Raw genomic sequence first — 19,391 nt, 5'->3', positions numbered from 1 at the left:
GCTTCTTCCTTGCTGAGCGGCCTTTCAGGTTATGTCGATATAGGACTTGTTTTACTCTGGATATAGATACTTTTGTACCTGTTTCCTCCAGCATCTTCACAAGGTCCTTTGCTGTTGTTCTGGGATTGATTTTCACTTTTCGCACCAAAGTATGTTCATTTCTAGGAGACAGAACACGTCTCCTTTCTGAGCGGTATGACGGCTGTGTGGTCCCATGGTGTTTATACTTGCGTTCTATTGTTGTACAGATGAACGTGGTACAATGTTTTTTTATTTTCTGAGGTCTTGGCTGATTTCTTTTGATTTTCCCATGATGTCAAGGAAAGAGGCACTGAGTTTGAAGGTAGGCCTTGAAATACATCCACAGGTACACCTCCAATTGACTCAAATGATGTCAATTAGCCTATCAGAAGCTTCTAAAGCCATGACATAATTTTCTGGAATTTTCCAAGCTGGTTAAAGGCATAGTCAACTTAGTGTATGTGAACTTCTGACCCACTGGAATTGTGATAGTGAATAAGTGAAATAATCTGTCTGTAAACAATTGTTGTAAAAATTACTTGTGTCATGCACACAGTAGATGTCCTGACCGACTTGCCAAAACTGTAGTTTGTTAACAAGAAATTTGTGGAGTGTTGGGCACAACTACATGAAAGCTGAAGTTTCCCCCAAAGTGTTAAGTTTTTGGCTGTCGTCAAATGACCATGCCACGTGACAGTAGTTTGTGTAATATAAATACATTTGCAGTTTACACTTTTAAAGACACATGTTTAACTTTGCTAAGGGTTAGTATTTAACTTTGCTACGGGTTAGTATTTAATCTCGGCACATTGTGTCAGACCACCGTCTTTAAAAAAAAAAAAAAAAGTGGATGAACATTGTGAAATGTCACTTTTCCTCTTTCAATTACATTAGCATTCATTTACTTTTTTTTTGTTTTTTTGGTAATTATTCTTTTTATGTCTACGTCACTGAACACATGCAAGCTCAATCAAACCATTTGTTCCCATCACAGGCCTGCCAAATTGTTAGCCCTGCTAGATAAGTGGTGTGTTAGTGCTATCCGGGATCCCATAACCCTTACCGAACCTTAACTCTTACCTTAGCCATTGTAAATTTTAACTTCCATGGGGGTAAGTATGTCCCAAAGAACCTAGATAGCAAGGACCATTAAAGATGTGTCCCAAATGGCACCGTATTCCCTGTATAGTGCACTATTTAAAAAAAAAATTTTTTTTAACAAGTGCACTATATAGGGTGCAAGTTTGGACACATAAATACACTTGATTAATCTCATACATTGTCATTAGCATAGATAATCAGGCCGCCTTTAATTGAGCCGTCGCTGTCGGTGATGATCTTTTGAAATTCAAATGGTCGTTAGTTAAAATGTTGGAGGGACTTCACTTGTGTGGGCTTGTAAAAGTTATTTGCATCGCCAGATCTGATATGACACGTCAACATGGCTATGGAAATATAATAGCACGATGTAGTTATAGGACATGTTAATCAGTCACTTGTTTTGACAGAGCAATCATTAATATTTTAGGTTTTTCATATTCACATGTTAATGCATGCATAATATATGTTTGCATATCATGACTCTTGGTGTGTGTGTGCATGACAATAAGCAAATTGCCCATACTCCCATGCCATGTGGCTTTGAGGAGCTGTAGGTCAGCTGAAGTCGGGGGGGGGGGTCAGAATTGTGAACAAAAGATGCGGCTGCCCCAATACGAGACCAGTGTGTGTGATGTGATTTGCTAGTGATTTTCCACCCCACATTTGACCACCTGGTTCTCTTAATTAATTCACTCCCTCCCGTCCTGGTGGTGTGCATCCTTTTCATTTTGCACAGGGTGCAATCAATTCTCCTGAAACGTGTACGGGAGTGCAGCTGTCCGAAAATCTAGTTTCTATTAATGAGATGGGGGGGGGGGGTGCTGGACGCTACACTCAGCTTATGATGATTCTGATGAACTCAAGGATATTGCCTTTACTGTTAAGGGTATAACTTTGAAGACGTAACTAACTGGAATACGTGTTCAATATTTTTTGGGGTGGTCCAAAATAATGTTTGTGTGTTTACAATGTTGAAGACCTCTTTTTTTTTTTTCTCTCAATGTTTTTTAAATTTTATTTAACCAGGTAAGCAAGTTGAGAACAAGTTCTTATTTACAATGTCTATGGTGTGTGCATGATGTGGTTGAGTTTAGATGGCTGTGCTATAGATTTATACTCTGTGTCTGAGAGATGTTCAGAGTTGAGCAGTTAGTTCATTCTTTAAAAATATATATATATTTTACTTGCCTAGCATTTTTCGGTGCATGATTAGGTAGGCCTAGCATATATATTTTTTGAGTGTGGGATTGGATTAGTCCATCGAGGATACTTATGATTCCCACCCCCTACCAGACTACAGCATGCCAATCCATATCAGGGCAACTCTGATACTAATTAAAGAGTTGCACCGCACCACCACTACTCTAACTTGGATAGCATTTTTGGAACAATTAAACATAGGCAACATTTTTCTGAGAAGGGATTCAATGAGTCTGTCAAGAAGGCGCTTAATGTTTGCCCCAGGATAGACCGAGCATGTGTCTCTGGCACTTCTAAAGGACTTCTACCACCACTCCTCCTGTTGTTTACATGTGTCTGGCCTTCTCATCTGAGGATGGAGTCAGAAACTCTTAGGCAGCAGCTAAAGCCTATTCTGAGGTGTAGGGTTGTCACGATATCAGTAGCGCGACGCAACGATACCAGATTTTCCTTGGCAAAAAGGAAACACAAAGCAGACTGAACTCTTGGGTCCTTTAAAACAAAATCTACTGCATGTAAAATATTGTGTGCTATAGCTTGGGAAATAAACGTGATTCTGGGTGACAACGTAAGGCTGTTTGTTTTCAGCATTAGGACTGTTTTCTTTAGAAAATGTAGTCCGCTTCATGTTTTGTTATTTTGCCACGATACCTCTGAGTATTGTGACAACCCTAATTAGTTGTATATGCAGGTCTGAAGACCTGAGATGCTCTAGATCAGTGAAATTACTCACTAGTAGTTTCTCTCAGCAGAGGTAGGCTAGATTGATTTATTTGAAAGTTTAACAAAATACATATACACAGTATACATTTGAAAACTTGCCAGGGATGAAAGTCAATTACATATTTCAATACAGCAGCAAGATGGAGAAAGTCAATGGACTTTTGATTTTCGACTTGGACATGATATAGCCCATCATGGATTAGCCCTAGTCCATGATTTAGATGGTCTGATAAAGGCTTATTCAATTCTAGGATTTACATTTTAGCCTTTTGAATTTAGCCTTTGAATTTGCACTCAAACTTTAAACAAGAGGGTTAAAGAGGGGACTTCCACTTTTATTGGCATATCTCTGCACACAGACACACGCCATCAAATGTAGCCTGCGTAGGCCATGCATGTCACCTGTGGGGCCCCTTGCATGCATGCGTACATACATAGCCCTTATACTGACTTGGGGGGGATAACTGTCTGGGCTGGATAGCAGGAGAGAACAGATGAGATGGCTGGACAGCACAGTGCCCTGCTAGTGCACTATACCGGGTCTGACCCAGTGTGGTAGGATGGCTGTTTTACTATCTGGGGTGGCATCGGAGATAACAAATGAGGAGACGACGACGACAACAACAGTGCCTTACTAGTGCACTACCACCCAACCTGTCCTGCCCACCCCTCAACCTCACCCTCTCCCCCTGTTACCCCATATCCAGATGCTGGCCAGAGGAGTCGCCGGCGCACTGGGGCGGATCAGATGACCCCACAGAGGGAGGGGGAGCTGGGGGGGGCACGGCAGGGGGTGGCCTGCCACTCAACTTCCAGCACAGGTCAGTAGTGTACAGGACCCACAGGACCGACCGCATGCCCCATGAGAGCACGAGTACCACACCTGCTCCTGCTCATACCCCCCCTGACCCCATCTCCCTCCATGGCCCCTCTCCCACTCAAATCCAGCAGTGATTTAAAAAAAAATGTTTTTGCCTGAACTCCTCTCACTTGCAAATGTTGCTCAGTGAGGCAAACCTGTGTAATTTAAAGGTTAAATAAAAATATAATTAAGACTGAATACACAGGTGGACACAATTATGCACTCGCTCGAACAAGTAATGTAACGAGCGATATCCTCGTTATCGGCAGACACATCAATATACACTTCTTCTCAGCATATAAATACTCACGCATTTCCCAATATGGTATAGAAGAGGTTAGGCCTCCTACATGGACACAACTGGAGTTGGTGTTGAGGTTAGGCGTTGCCTACTCATTCATATGTTGTATCATGGTGGTTTCCTTTTCTCTCTGATGCCTGTGTCGGGAATGTTTCAAAACAGCTTATCAGTTGAACACCTTTTTACCTTTGTCAAGCTCCCCTTTTGGGTAGTATTATTTTTACCTGTATTGTTTGGTCAATTTATTTTATCCATCAAATCCATGACTGTATGTTTTAGCTGTTGCGTGTTTCAGCACACGATTCCCCAATGTATTTCAAGAGTTTGAATGAGATCTTTTGTGGTTTATAAATAGGCATAGATTCAAAAAAATTCATAAAGGTTCCCTTCAGTTGAGGATCACAGCTCTAGGGAGTTATCATGACACTCTGGAAGGGCTCAATATTAAGCTCTTCACTGAAGCTGCACAGATCAGAGCAATGAGGAATATGTGAGTCATGTTTCTGTGTGTGTGTGTTGTGTCAGGGATTTTCAAACTTTAATGTCAAGTCCTCCTAAATATTATGAGCCCGTGGGCAAGGACCCCCTACTAAAATGGAATTTTCACGCGCTGCCATTAAAATTCCTGAGTCGCATGCAGCTGGCAATCTTTGCAATGACTACCAGTGGCAATCCTACACATTTTGCCATGAGTTTGAGAGAGAATTTAGCAGTTTTATAGCAAATTTCCTGCTATTCTACACATTTTGCCATAGCATATGAACACGGCATAAGCCATCTGAGCAGTATTGGGTACCTAACTAAGTTTTGTTTGGGGGCCTGCCGCCGGAAATATTAATAATTTGGTTCGGTACCCATGGAGGTCGGGGCCCCAGGGCGCATGCCCTGCGTGCTCGTTAGTGATAAGGCCCTGGGCTACCAGTGATGGCGCCTGGCCCATTAGTTTGTGTTTGCATAATTTAATTTTCTAATTGAGAGTTTATAATATAATTAAAAGTCAAGTGTTGCTGAGTGGGTGTTCAGAGTATGCTTTCACCCCAAAATTGCTGTGTGTACAAAAGTAACATGGCTTTGGAGGTAACTTGTTAACGGTGCTTTGGGGGACCAAGATATTAAGCTCAATGTGAAACTGAGTGTGTGATAATACAACTACTTTTTTTTTAAATTAGCTTTTATAAACCCATTAATACAGAACCTTGCACTATTAGATCAATGCTGGATGGACGAACCTCATCGAATCTAATTTAGCTCGCTTTTCCATAGTGCGGCATATGCTACGAAATGACTAGGACAAGCAGGCATATATTCTAATCTTACCTCCAACTCCCTCTCTTCCTCGCTCTTTCTTCTCCCTCTCTCTCTCCTTTCTTGCTGGCAGGAAACACGCCCTGAACTGTCACAGAATGAAGCCTGCCCTCTTCAGCGTTCTCTGTGAGATCAAAGAGAAGACCGGTGAGTCTCCACTTTTTTTGTTCTCAGCTCTCATCCCAGTCTGCCTGAATCTCAGTTCGCTACCTTTCTACTGAAATGTGCACTCAATAGGAATTGTTTTATAACGCAAACCCACATTTCTGTGAAAAGATTACATTTTATTGTCAGTTACCTTATTCCTCCCCACACATTTCAAAGCATTGGATTGGTGTAAGCATGAGCTGGGGAGTTTCCACAATATCTCTTATACCAGTGCTTTCCTTTTTAAATCGAGGAAGGGAAGTGCAGAACTTGAACGAGCACTCGTTCACTGGGTCCTATAGGCCCTGGTCAAAAGAAGTGCTCTATATAGGGAAGAAGGTGCCATTTGGGTTGCGGACCAGTACTCTGCACCAATATTTTCAGGTTGTTTCAGACATATAGGCCTTATGGGTGCTTCTATTGGTTCGTTAATGGCAACCTTGGCACTGGGTTCATTACCTGTTGATACCTCAGCTAACACTATTGACTGGATATTGGTTGATTTGGTAACTAAGGTTTGAAAGGAAAGTAGGTGGTTGTTTTTGTTATGCTGAGCTGATCTTAACCTCCTGGAAGCAATCGAGCTAATATCATCAATTTGAACTCCATTTTCTGTGTCTGTGAGCAATTTAAAAGGGCAGGGAAAGAATCTGCGACAGTACGCTATATATACAAAAGTATGTGGAAATCCCTTTGAATTAGTGGATTCGGCTATTTCAGCCACACCCGTAAGGGTGTATACAGTTGAGCACACAGCCATGCAATCTCCATAGACACACTTTGTCAGTAGAATGGCCTTTCTGAAGATCTTAGTGACTTTCAACATGGCACCGTCATAGGATGCCACCTTTCCAACAAGTCAGTTCGTCAAATTTCTGTCCCGGTCAACTGTAAGTGCTGTTATTGTGAAGTCGAAATGTCTAGGAGCAACAACTGCTCAGTCGCGGAGGGGTAGGCCTCACAAATCTCACAGAACGGGACCACTGAAGCGCATAGTGTGTAAAAATAATTTGTCCTTGTTTGCAACATTCACTAGCGAGATCCAAACTGCCTCTGGAAGCAACGTCAGTACAAGAACGGTTCATTGGGAGGTTCATGAAATGGGTTTTCATGTCCGAGCAGTCGCACACAAGCCTAAGATCACCATGCGCAATGCCAAGAGTTGGCTGGAGTGGTGTAACTGCCATTGGACTCTGGAGCAGTGGAGACGCGTTCTATGTATTGATGAATTTCGCCTCACAATCTGGCAGTCTGACAGACAAATCTGGGTTTGGCAGATGCCAGAAAAACGCTAACTACCCAATGCATAGTGCCAACGATAAAGTTTGGTGGAGTAATAATGGTCTGGGGCTTTTTTTGGGGGGGGGGGGGTTCGGGTTAGGCCCCTTAGTTCCAGTGAAGGGAAATCTTAATGCTACAGCATACAATTACATTTTTGACGATTCTGTGCTTCCAACTTTATGGCAACAGTTCAGGGAAGGCCCTTTCCTGTTTTAGTATAACAATGCCCCCGTGCACAAAGCGAGGTCCATACAGAAATGGTTTGTTCAGCGTGGAAGAACTTGACTGGCTTGCACAGAGCCCTGACCTCAACCCGATCGAACACCTTTGGAGATGAATTGGAACTCTGACTGCGAGCCAGGCCTAATCGCCCAACATCAGTGCCCGACCTCCCTATTGATCTTGTGGCTGAATGGAAGCAAGTCCCCGCAGGAATGTTCAAACATCTAGTGGAATACTTTCCCAGAAGAGTAGACTCTGTTATAGCAGCAAAGGAGGGGACCAACTCCATATTAATGCCCATGATTTTGGAATGAGATGTTTGACGAGCAGGTGTCCACATACTTTTGGTCATGTAGTGCAGCTTTTCCAGACCAGCCATGGCTCTCATTTAAAAAGTTCTTAGTTCCTATCTTATTAGCTATTCTAGTCAGCTAGCTCTCTCTGGCATGGTTCAAAGGAGGAGGCCGGCTCAGGAGTGGAGGGATGGATGGATGGCAGATTGATGGTTATGGTGGCTAGCGTGGGAGGAGAGAGGCTGGGCTTTAGAGCTACCTGCCCTCCTTCTTTCTCCAGTCTTACCTCTCCTTTTCATGGATTCTCTCTTTTTCCTGCCTTAATTACCTCCCCATCCTCCTCTACTCTTGCCCTCTCTCCTCTCCCCTTTATCGCTCTTCTTTTGTAATACAGTTTGAAAGTGCTGCTGCACTGCTGCCTGTTAAGCAACCTGTCAGTAGTGCATTATTGCTCTCTACTCTGGTCCTATGAGGAAAGGATAGGCTGGACGGGGTAGGATAGCCTATTGCCCAGGCAACCAGCGGCCTTGTTTACCCTAATGCCTTTGATTTTTCACATGAGCTTTCTGGTGGAGAGAGGCCTGAAATGTGTGGCTGGATGGAATGGAGGCATAGAGCACCAATGGTTATAGGTTAAATCAGTTGGTTTGAATGTCACCTTTTAGCTTTGCCATGGTTATTACATTAAATACACTAAACAAAATATATAAACGCAACATGCAACAATTTCTTTTCTTTTTTTTTCTTTTTTTTTATCCCATTTTCTCCCCAATTTTCGTGGTATCTAATCGCTAGTAATTACTACCTTGTCTCATCGCTACCTTACAACATCGCTACCCCGGACGACGATATGCCAATTGTGCGTCGCCCCACGGACCTCCCGGTCGCGGCCGTCTGCGACAGAGCCTGGGCGCGAACCCAGAGACTCTGGTGGTGCAGTTAGCACTGCGATGCAGTGCCCTAGACCACTGCGCCACCCGGGAGGCCACATGCAACAATTTCAAAGATTTTACTGAGTTACAGTTCATTTTAAGGAAAACAGTCAATATTAAATTAATTATTTTGGCCCTAATCCATTGATTTCCCATGACTGGGAATACAGTTAAGCATCTATTGGTCACAGATACCTTTTTTTTTGTAAGTAGAGGTGTGGATCAGAAAACATTTGTGGCCTGCCGGAGGTCATTTTGCAGGGCTCTGGCAGTGCTCCTCCTTGCACAAAGGCGGAGGTAGCGGTCCTGCTGCTGGGTTGTTGCCCTCCTACGGCCTCCTCCACGTCTCCTGATGTACTGGCCTGTCTCCTGGTAGCGCCTCCATGCTCTGGACACTACGCTGACACACAGCAAACCTTTTTGCCACAGCTCGCATTGATGTGCCATCCTGGATGAACTGCACTACCTGAGCCACTTGTGTGGGTTGTAGACTCCGTCTCATGCTACCACTAGAGTGAGAGCACCGCCAGCATTCAAAAGTGACCAAAACATCAGCCAGGAAGCATAGGAACTGAGAAGTGGTCTGTGGTCACCACCTGCAGAAATCACTCCTTTTTTGGGGGTGTCTTGCTAATTGCCTATAATTTCCACCTTTTGTCTATTCCATTTGCACAACAGCATGTGAAATTTATTGTCAATCAGTGTTGCTTCCTAATTGGACAGTTTGATTTCACAGAAGTGTGATTGACTTGGAGTTACATTGTGTTGTTTAAGTGTTCCCTTTATTTTTTTGAGCAGTGTATATATGACAATTACAACAATACTGAATGAACACTTATTTTAACTTAACCTGTTAGGGGTGCAGCCCGACACCGGTACACTTATGACAACATCCAGCTCAAAGTGCAGGGCGCGAAATTCAAAAGATTTTTTTTTTAAATATTTAACTTTCACACATTAACAAGTCGAAGACACCAGATGAAAGGTGCACATCTTGTGAATCAAGCCAACATGTCCGATTTTTAAAATGTTTTACAGGGAAGACACAATATGTAAATCTATTAGCTAATCACGTTTGCAAAAGACACCAATATTCTTACTCCATCAGTTTATGACTCCATCAGTAGCTATCACAAATTCGGCCAAATAAAGATAAAAATAGCCACTAACCAAGAAACAACCTCATCAGATGACAATCTGATAACATATTTATTGTATAGCATATGTTTTTTTCAAAATTTTTGCATATTTCAGGTATAATTCATAGTTTACATTTCAGCTACAATCAGAAATTGCACCGAAAGCAGCCATAATATTTACAGACACCAACGTCAAATACCTAATTACTCATCATAAAACATTTCTGAAAAATACATAGTGTACAGCAATTGAAAGACAGGCATCTTGTGATTCTAGACAATATTTCCGATTTATTAAATGTTTTACAGCGCAAACAAAATGTAGCGTGATATTAGCATAGCAGCAATAGCAAGAAAAACTTGGGCGCCCACGACCAGTCAACATGCACGACAGATATATGAAATAACATCATAAATTGGCTCTTACTTTTGCTGATCTTTCATCAGAATGTTGAACAAGGTGTCCTCTGTCCAGATGAGTTGTTGTTTGGATTCAGAATGGCAAATTTCCCTCTTCACTTAGCATTGGCACTTGCCAAGTGACACGGATTACTCAAGTCAAAGTTAGAAAACGGAACACGGCAAAACTCCCGAAAAAGTTTCAATAATCTGATTAAACTATATTGAAAAAACATAATTTACGATGATATGGTGACATGTATCAAATCTAAGACGGAGATGTTCGTCTTTCATAACCACAGCTAAACATAAGCCATTTCCGTGTCCTCTTTCGCGCGCTCCAGAAACAGGATATGGACGGTCACGTCAAACAAAGATCTTTTATTCCACCTCAGACCAAGGTAGACACGAAATTTCTTCTCTCACCGCATCTAGACAACCAGGGGAAGGCGTAGGAAGTGTTTGTAGACTCCTACGTCACACGCCCATGTATAGGCATGAGGTTGAACAGAGGATAGATTTCTGACCCTTCACTTCCTGGTCAGGAAAAGTGCTGCAGAAGGATTTCTGTTTCACTCAGAGAAATAATTCAAACGTTTTTAGAAACTAGAGTGTTTTCTATCCAATATTAATAATAATATCCATATTGTACGAGCAAGAATTGAGTAGGAGGCCGTTTGAAATGGGCACGATTTCACTGGCTACTCAACACTTTGCCTTGCAGACATAAGAAGTTTTAATATAATACATAAATCAAAATACATTTACTCTCAAATAAATAATGAAACATGTTCAATTTGGTTTAAATAATGCAAAAACAGTGTTGGAGAAGAAAGTAAAAGTGCAATATGTGCCATGTTAAAAAAAGCTAACGTTTAAGTTCTTTGCTCAGTACATGAGAACATATGAAAGCTTGTGGTTCAATATTCCCAGGTAAGATGTTTTAGGTTGTAGTTTATTATATGTATCATAGACTATTTTGCTCTATACCATTTTGTATTTCATTTACCTTTGACTATTGGATGGTCTTATAGGCACTATAGCATTGCCAGCCTAATCTCGGGAGTTGATGGGCTTGAAGTCATAAACATCGCTGTATTCAGGCATTGCTAAGAGCTGCTGGCAAATGCAGGAAAGTGCTGTTTTAATGAATGCTTGCGAGCCTGCTGCTGCCTACCATTGCTAAGACTGCTCTATCAAATCAGACTTAATTATAATATAATAAACACACAGAAATACGAGCCTTGGGTCATTAATATGGTCAAATCCGTAAACTATCATTTCGAAAACAAAACGTTTATTCTTTCAGTGAAATATGGAACCGTTCTGTATTTTATCAAACGGGTGTCATCCATATGTCTAAATATTGCTGTTACATTGCACAACCTTCAATTTTATGTAAAATTCTGGCAAATTAATTACTGTCTTTGTTAGGAAGAAATGGTCACAACGTTCGCAACGAGCCAGGCGGCCCAACTGCTGCATATACCCTGACTCTGCTTGCATAGAACGCAAGATAATTAAATCCCTATTTAATATTGCCTGCTAACATTAATTTATTTTAACCTTTCTAGCGGAACCCCTCGACAACATTCCGCTGAAAAGGCAGCGCAGGAAATTCAAATGTTTTTTTTTGTTGAAATATGTACCTTTCACACATTAACAAGTCCAATACAGCAAATTAAAGAAACTTCTTGTTAACTTCTTCGGGGTAGGGGGCAGCATTTTCACTTTTGGAAAAATAGCATGTCCAAATTCAGCTGCCTGCTACTCATCCCCAGAATATAAGATATGCATATTATTAGTATATTTGGATAGAAAACACTCTGACGTTTCTAAAACGGTTTGAATCATGTCTCAGTATAACAGAACTTATGTTGCAGGCAAAACCCAGAGGACAAACTATTCCGAATTCTAATTTCTTTAGGTCACTGTCTTTTCAATGAGCTTTCATTGGGACACCAGACTTCTAAGGGACTTGTTTGCAGTTCCTACCGCTTCCACTGGATGTCACCAGTCTTTGGAAATCGGTTGAGGTTTTTCCTTTGTTGTAATGAAGAAGTACAGCCTTCTTAAATGAGGGTCACTTGAAGTAAATTGTTTGAGAGGCACATTACCAGAAAAGTTGCGTCAGTTTGTTTTCTTTTTGTATTGAACACAGATCATCCCGTCTTCAATTTGATCGATTATTAACGTTTAAAAATACCTAACGTTGTATTACAAAAGTAGTTTGAAATGTTTTGGTAAAGTTTACATGTAACTTTTGATATATTTTGTAGTGACGTTGCGCAAGTTGGAAGCTGTGTTTTTCTGGATGAAACGCGCCAAATTGACATTTTGGATATATATCGACGGAATTAATAGAACAAAAGGACCATTTGTGATGTTTATGGGACATATTGGAGTGCCAACAAAAGAAGTTTGTCAAAGGTAAGGCATGAATTATTTTTATTTCTGCATTTTTTGTGTCGTGCCTGCAGTGTTGAAATATGCTACTCTTTTTGTTTACTGTTGTGCTATCATCAGATAATAGAATCTTATGCTTTCGCCGAAATCTGACATGTTGGCTGGATTCACAACGAGTGTAGCTTTAATTTGGTATCTTACATGTGTGATTTAATGAAAGTTTTTGATTTTTATATCATTTTATTTGAATATGGCGCTCTGTATTTTCCCTGGCTATTGGCTATATACAATTGCGTCCCACCTACCCCAGAGGTTAATCTACCCATCGTGTCTGATTTCAAAAGGGCTTTACAGCGACAGCACAACATATGATTATGTTAGTTCAGAGCCAAGTCAAAAAGACACACAGCCATTTTTTCAGACAAAGATGGGAGTCGCAGAAACATAGATAAAATTAATCACTAACCTTTGATCATCAGATGACACTCATAAGACAATGTTACACAATACATGTATGTTTTGTTCGATAATGTGCATATTTATATAAAAAAAATCTGTTTACATTGGCGCGTTACGTGCAGTAATGTTTTGATTCCAAAACATCCGGTGTTTTTGCAGATAGTCACAGAAATCTCAGAAATACTCGTGATAAACATCGATAAAAGATACAAGTGTTATTCACAGAATTAACTTCTATGCGCTACGGATCCCTTTAGCGGGATCATTTTCCTAAACAACCGCTGAATTGCAGGGCGCAAAATATTACTAACAATATTTATAATCATGCAATCACAAGTGAAATATACCAAAACACAGTTTAGCTTGTTGTTAATCCACCTATCGTGTCAGATTTTGAAAATATGCTTTGCAGCGAAAGCAATCCAAGCTTTTGTGAGTGTATCAATCAATGCTAGAACAGTTAGCCTTATTAGCTTGGTTAGCTTGGTCACGATAGTCATAAAAGCAATAAAATGAATCGCTTACCTTCGGATGTTTGCACTCACGAGTCTCCCAGTTACACAACAAATGTTCTTTTTGTTCGATAAATATTACTTTTATAACCAAAAAAACGCCATTTGGGTTGCGCGTTATGTTCAGAACCACAGCCTCGTTCCGTTTTGACTAATTCCAAAAAGTATCCGTAATGTTCGTGGAAACATGTCAAATGTTTTTTATAATCAATCCTCAGGTTGTTTTTTAACAAACATAATCGATAATATTTCATCAGACCGTAACATATTCAATAAATGAGAGGAGGAACTAATCAGAGGACACCTGACTAGTTTTGAAAAATCTTGCTCATTTTTCAAAATAAAAGCCTGAAACTATGTCTAAAGCCTGGTCACAGCCTGAGGAAGCCATTGGAAAAGGAATCTGGTTGATGCCCCTTTTAAATGGAAGAAAGACGGGCCAGGAAACACAATTTAAAAAATATCACTTTCGGGTTCGATTTTCTCAGGTTTTCGTCAGCAGAATCAGTTTTGTTATACTCAGACAATATTTTGACAGTTTTGGAAACTTGAGTTTTCTATCCTAATCTGTAAATTATATGCATATTCTATGATATGGACCTGAGAAATAGTCTGTTTACCTTGAATGTTATTTATTAAAAAAAATATCTGACCCCTAGCGTCAAGAGGTTATTTGGACATAAAGAAGGGCTTTATCGAACAAAAGGACCATTTGTTATGTAGCTGGGACCCTTGTGATTGCAACCAGATGAAGATCTTCAAAGGTAAGTGATTTTATTTTATTGCTATTTCTGACTTTCGTGACACATCTGCTTGGTTGGAAAACCTATGTAATGCTTTTGTGTGCGGGGCGCTGTCCTCAGATAATTGCATGGTGTGCTTTCGCCGTAAAGCCTTTTTGAAATCTGACAACACAGCTGGATTAACAAGAAGTTAAGCTTTTAAATGATGTATGACACTTGTATTTTCATGAATGTTTATTACGATTTCTGTAATTTGAATTTGGTTCTCTGCAATTTCACCGGATGTTGGCCAGGTGGGACGGTAGCGTCCCAATTTTTTATTTTTATTTTACCTTTGTGTAACCAGGTAGGCAAGTTGAGAATTTCTCATTTACAACTGCGACCTGGCCAAGGAAAATGATCCGTGAGAAGTAAAAAAATATATATACTTGTGTATTGATTTTAAGGCATTGATGTTTATGGTTAGGGACATTGGAGTAACTACAGTGCTTTTTTTTCACGAATGCGCATGTTAAATCATCACCCGTTTGGCGAAGTAGGCTGTGATTCGAGGATAAATTAACAGGCATTGCTTTGCAACGCAGGACAACCTAGTAATATCATCAACCATGTGTAGTTAATTGTTTTTTATAAGTTTAATGCTAGCTAGCAACTTACCTTGACTCCTTGCTGCACTCCCGTAACAGGTGGTCAGCCTGCCACGAAGTCTCCTCGTGGAGTGCAATGTAATCGGCCATAATCGGCATCCAAAAATGCAGAATACCGATTGTTATGAAAACTTGAAATCGGCCCTAATTAATCGGCCATGCCAATTTTAATCAGTTGACCTCTAGTGACAACAAGGGCACATTTTAGAGTGGCCTTTTATTGTCCCCTGCACAAGGTTGCACCTGTAATTATGCTGTTTAACTTCTTTGGGGTAGTGGGCAGTATTTTCACATCCGGATAAAACACATGCCCAGAGTAAACGGCCTGCTACAAAGCCATAAATGCTAGAAAATGCATATTATTAGTAGATTTGGATAGAAAACACTCTGAAGTGTCCAACTGTTTGAATGATGTCTGCGAGTATAACAGAACTCACATGGCAGGCAAAAACCTGAGAAAAAAATCCAACCAGGAAGTGGGAAATCTGAGGTTGGTCGATTTTCAACTCTGCTCCTATTGAAGATACAGTGGGATATTGGTAATGTTGCACTTCCTAAGGCTTCCACTAGATGTCAACACTCTTTTGAACCTTGTCTGATGCCTCTACTGTGAATTGGGGCCGAAGCAGAGAGGAAAGAGTCAGAGGTCTGCCAGCAGCCACGAGCTGACCATGTGCGTTCACATGAGTTTGCTCCCGTTCCATTTGCTTTTCTGAAGACAAAGGAATTCTCCGGTTGGAACATTATTGAAGAATTATGTTAACATCCTAAAGATTAATTCAATACATCGTTTGACATGATTCTACTGACTGTTACAGAACTTTTTGACATTTCGTCTGCTTTTAGTGAACGCGCTTTGTGACTTTGGATTTGTTTACCAAACGCGCTAACAAAAGTAACTATTTGGACATAAATGATGAACATTACCGAACAAAATGGAAATTTCTTGTGGGAGTCCTGGGAGTGCATTCCGACGAAGATCAACAAAGGTAAGTGAAGATTTATAATGCTTTTATGACTTTTGTTGACTGCATAATATGGCGGCTATAATTGTCTTGATTGGGCTCTGAGAGCCGACCTCAGATTATTGCATAGTTTTTGCTTTTTCCGTAAAGCTTTTTTGAATTCTGACACAGCGGTTGCATTAAGGAGAAGTGGATCTAAAATTCCATGCATAGCAGTTGTATCTTTTAGCAATGTTTATTATGAGTATTCCTGTAAATTGATGTGGCTCTCTGCAAAATCAAAGGATGTTTTGGAACTTCTGAACGTAAGGCGCCAATGTAAACTGTTTTTTGGATATAAATATGAACTTTACCGAACAAAACATGCATGTATTGTGTAACATGAAGTCCTATGAGTGTCATCTGATGAAGATCATCAAAGGTTAGTGATTCATTTGATCTATTTCTGCTTTTTGTTACTCCTCTCTGGCTGGAAAAATGGCTGTGTTTTTCTGTGCCTTGGCTCTGACCTAACATAATCGTTTGGTGTGCTTTCGTCGTAAAGCCTTTTTGAAATCGGACACTGTGGCTGGATTTAGAACAAGTGTATCTTTAAAATGGTGTAAAATACATGTATGTTTGAGGAATTTTAATTATGGGATTTCTGTTTTGAATTTGGCGCCCTGCAGTTTCACTGGTTGTTGGAGAGGTGGGACACTAATGTCTCACGTACCCTAGAGAGGTTAAGGAAAGCTTTGACTATGTGTTGGTCTGTGCTTACTGAGGTGTAGCCTACACTGTTGCCTGAAGTTGATATGTGGTAAGCCTACCATTTTGTAAAACACAAGAAAAAAAACATCTGGACAAGACCAAAAAAAGTTCAAAAGTCGTTGGCTCGTATTTACTGGGGTGTAGCGTACCATGTCGGCCAGCAGTGGAATTTTATGAATGCCCATCCATGTGGCAGGCCCACCATTTTGTAAAACAGTCAGTTGCATTGGCTTTATTAGTCCTGATTCCTGTGACATTGATTTGTCTATTTTAAGCTCTGAATATCAGCTACACAAATTTATCAGGAGTTATCGTGAGCCTGTTTGCAATGTCTACACAGCGGGAAATGCAGATTTTTATTTTTTGCTATGATCAGCTTGTCAAATTGACATATACAAACTTGAAACTACTAATCATGACAATGGGGTGAAACTCCTGGAAAACACTAATTGTCCATTCCATATTGTACATTTTACTTATACCTGACCTGTTTTTAGGATATGTTGTTTAAAAAAATTGTTGATTGGTTAGGCTATTTGATCGGAGAAACCTGCATGATGTAAAAAAGTGTCCGTCTCATTACATTGTCATACATTTTATCTCCAGCCTGTAGGCTACAGAAAAGGCCACATCTAGCACATATGATTTATGCTAGATCATTTGTATTGTACTTCTTACCCCACTTTCCCAAATTTCGTGATATTTAATTGGTAATTAGTCAAACGCCGTACAGCTGTTGACCGACGTCGACGTGCACGCGCCGGCCGCCACAAGGAGTCGCTAGAGCGCGATGGGACAGACTTCCCAGCCGGCCAAATCCTCCCCTAACCGGATGACGCGGGGCCAATTGTGCACCACCTAATGGGTCTCCCGGTCACGGCCTGCTGCGACACAGCCCGGGATTGAACCCGGATCTGTAGTGACGCCTCAAGCACTGCGATGCAGTTCCTTAGACCGCTGCACTACTCAGTAGGCCCTTAGATTTTGGGGGTTTTACGGAATGTTGGTGGAGCGGCGCGGTGATGTCTCCAACAGCACCCTGGAGAGGTGCGCTGGGAATGGACAAGCAAAATATTTTGCGCCCCTGTGTATCAACACTCGCCTAAGAAGCCCTTATGCCGCTGGTTGAGATTGTTTTGGGGCAGAATTATGTGAGGTTTTATGTGTTGTTGGAGGTGCGTCTTGGTCAGTTTAACTCGGAAAATGTCTCCCTCGTCAATCTGCCACCATTGGCGGCCACTTTATGAGCGGGCGGGCTGTACTGGGTACTACCAGTAAGTTACAAAATGAAATATGTATGTAATGAAGAACACAATCTTTATCTCCTAACGTATAGCACAAGTTGACTGCAGTTATTTACTTAGAGTAGCTAGAAAAAAGTCAGGTAAATAGTTTTGACGGTATTAAAAAATATCATCAGGCTGTTCAGCCTTCAATCAGGGTAGATGAAGGAGAGGAAACTGGTTAACTTAAGGATCGGCATTCCGTCAACAAGGCAGTTGTAAATCATGCAGCTCGTTATGTCAAGATCGCAGATTTTAGAGAAACAACTCATTTCGGCTGAAAGCTTAAATTCTTGTTAATATAACTGCACTGTCCAATTTACAGTATGTATTATTGCTAAAAAATGCCATGCTATTGTTTGAGAGCTAACAACAAAACACTTTTTTCCCCACCACTATAGGTTTGATAAATTCACCTATGAAGGTGAAATGTGTACTTAAATTAGAGCCAGATTTCAGAATGTATCATCCAAAGGGTCCCATAACATGAACATAGTGTCGTTTTGTTAGATAAAATCCTTTTTCATATCCTAAAAAGGTCCATATAGCATGCACGATTGATTTTGTATTTCCACTCGTTCAATTTGCAAAGAAAGGAATCTGAAAATCTCACCCTAAACGTTGTTTCAACAAGTCAAATCACGTTCGTATCTATTCCTCAGAGATCATAGAAGGTAACAAGACTTCACTATTTCATTAGGGGTGTAGTATATCCTATAGGACATCATATTTGGTCAGAGTGACGCCTTCATGGCACGCCGATGACGCGGGCGGCCATCACTTGAACGACTAACTTTGTCAAATGAGCACCAATCGGGGTCAAACAAAGCTAGCTAGATAGCCAATGAGCTGGGCTTTCCAGTAAACCATGTATATGTCATAAAATGCAACTAACCTTGTACGACAGCATGTCTTTTAATTTTGGACAAAAATTATAAGGATATTCAGAGTTTTGAAAACTGGTTGTTTTGCAAATGTTCAACTTATAATATGGCTACTAATACTTGGAAAGCTAAATCAAAGTCCAAGTATACAGATTTGATGATATTCTTGCAGAAAAATGGAATATGAATGTGAATGTCTCCTTCACGATTTGCCCAAATGTACCTGGGGACTTCACAATAAAAGTCTTGTAGTTCACTCATACTTCAAGTTATCCATCTGAAACTTTGCACATACACTGCTGCCATCTTGTGGAAACGATCGACATTACAACCAGAGTGATGGCTAGAATGATGACCTTTCTCTTGCATTTCAAAGATGGTGGTAGAAAAAGACCGTTTTCTTTTTTTTGTATTTTCTTCTACCAGCTCTTGTGTTATATTCTCCTACATTCAATTCACATTTCCACCAACTTCAAAGTGTTTCCTTTTAAATGGTACCAAGAATATGCATATCCTAGCTTTATGGCCTGAGCTACAGGCAGTTAGATTTGGGTACGTCATTTAGGCAAAAATTGAAGAGGAGAAAAAAAGGGGACTATCCCAAAAGTTTTTAAAGAAGGCTTTTGAAGCAGTGTAAGCCCTATTTCCAAATACCCCGGTATACCACCAAAGCCTAAATTACATTGAGCTGATTTCTGACCTGTTTCTTTTTCCTTAGCATATTTCTTTACTGTTTGTTTCAATATAGTGAAGGCGTAGGCCTCTCTCTCCTGCAGCCTATGGAAGGCCCCAATCAGTAGTCCTCTAGTATCTCTA

General features: G+C 40.6%; 1 protein-coding gene across 7 annotated transcripts in view; it reads left to right on the top strand.

Annotated features, from left to right (window-relative positions):
• The window catches only part of LOC129832837 (pre-B-cell leukemia transcription factor 1-like), a 56,943-nt gene that overhangs the window by 3,485 nt on the left and 34,067 nt on the right, over positions 1–19,391 (top strand). For 3 of the 7 annotated variants that reach the window (XM_055896893.1, XM_055896891.1, XM_055896897.1), the window contains exons 2-3: positions 3,753–3,866; positions 5,587–5,660. In XM_055896893.1, coding sequence (XP_055752868.1) covers positions 3,753–3,866; positions 5,587–5,660 — 188 coding nt within the window. Of the gene's footprint in view, positions 1–1,946; positions 2,149–3,752; positions 3,867–5,586; positions 5,661–19,391 lie in introns of those variants that run through there. The other 4 variants (XM_055896896.1, XM_055896894.1, XM_055896898.1 and 1 more) reach the window with 2 other exon arrangements.

Source organism: Salvelinus fontinalis, chromosome 34 (assembly GCF_029448725.1).
Source record: "Salvelinus fontinalis isolate EN_2023a chromosome 34, ASM2944872v1, whole genome shotgun sequence".
Classification (NCBI taxonomy): Eukaryota; Metazoa; Chordata; class Actinopteri; order Salmoniformes; family Salmonidae; genus Salvelinus; species Salvelinus fontinalis.
The sequence above is the reverse complement of the archived record's forward strand: the minus strand, read 5'-3'. Positions and strand labels throughout refer to the sequence as shown.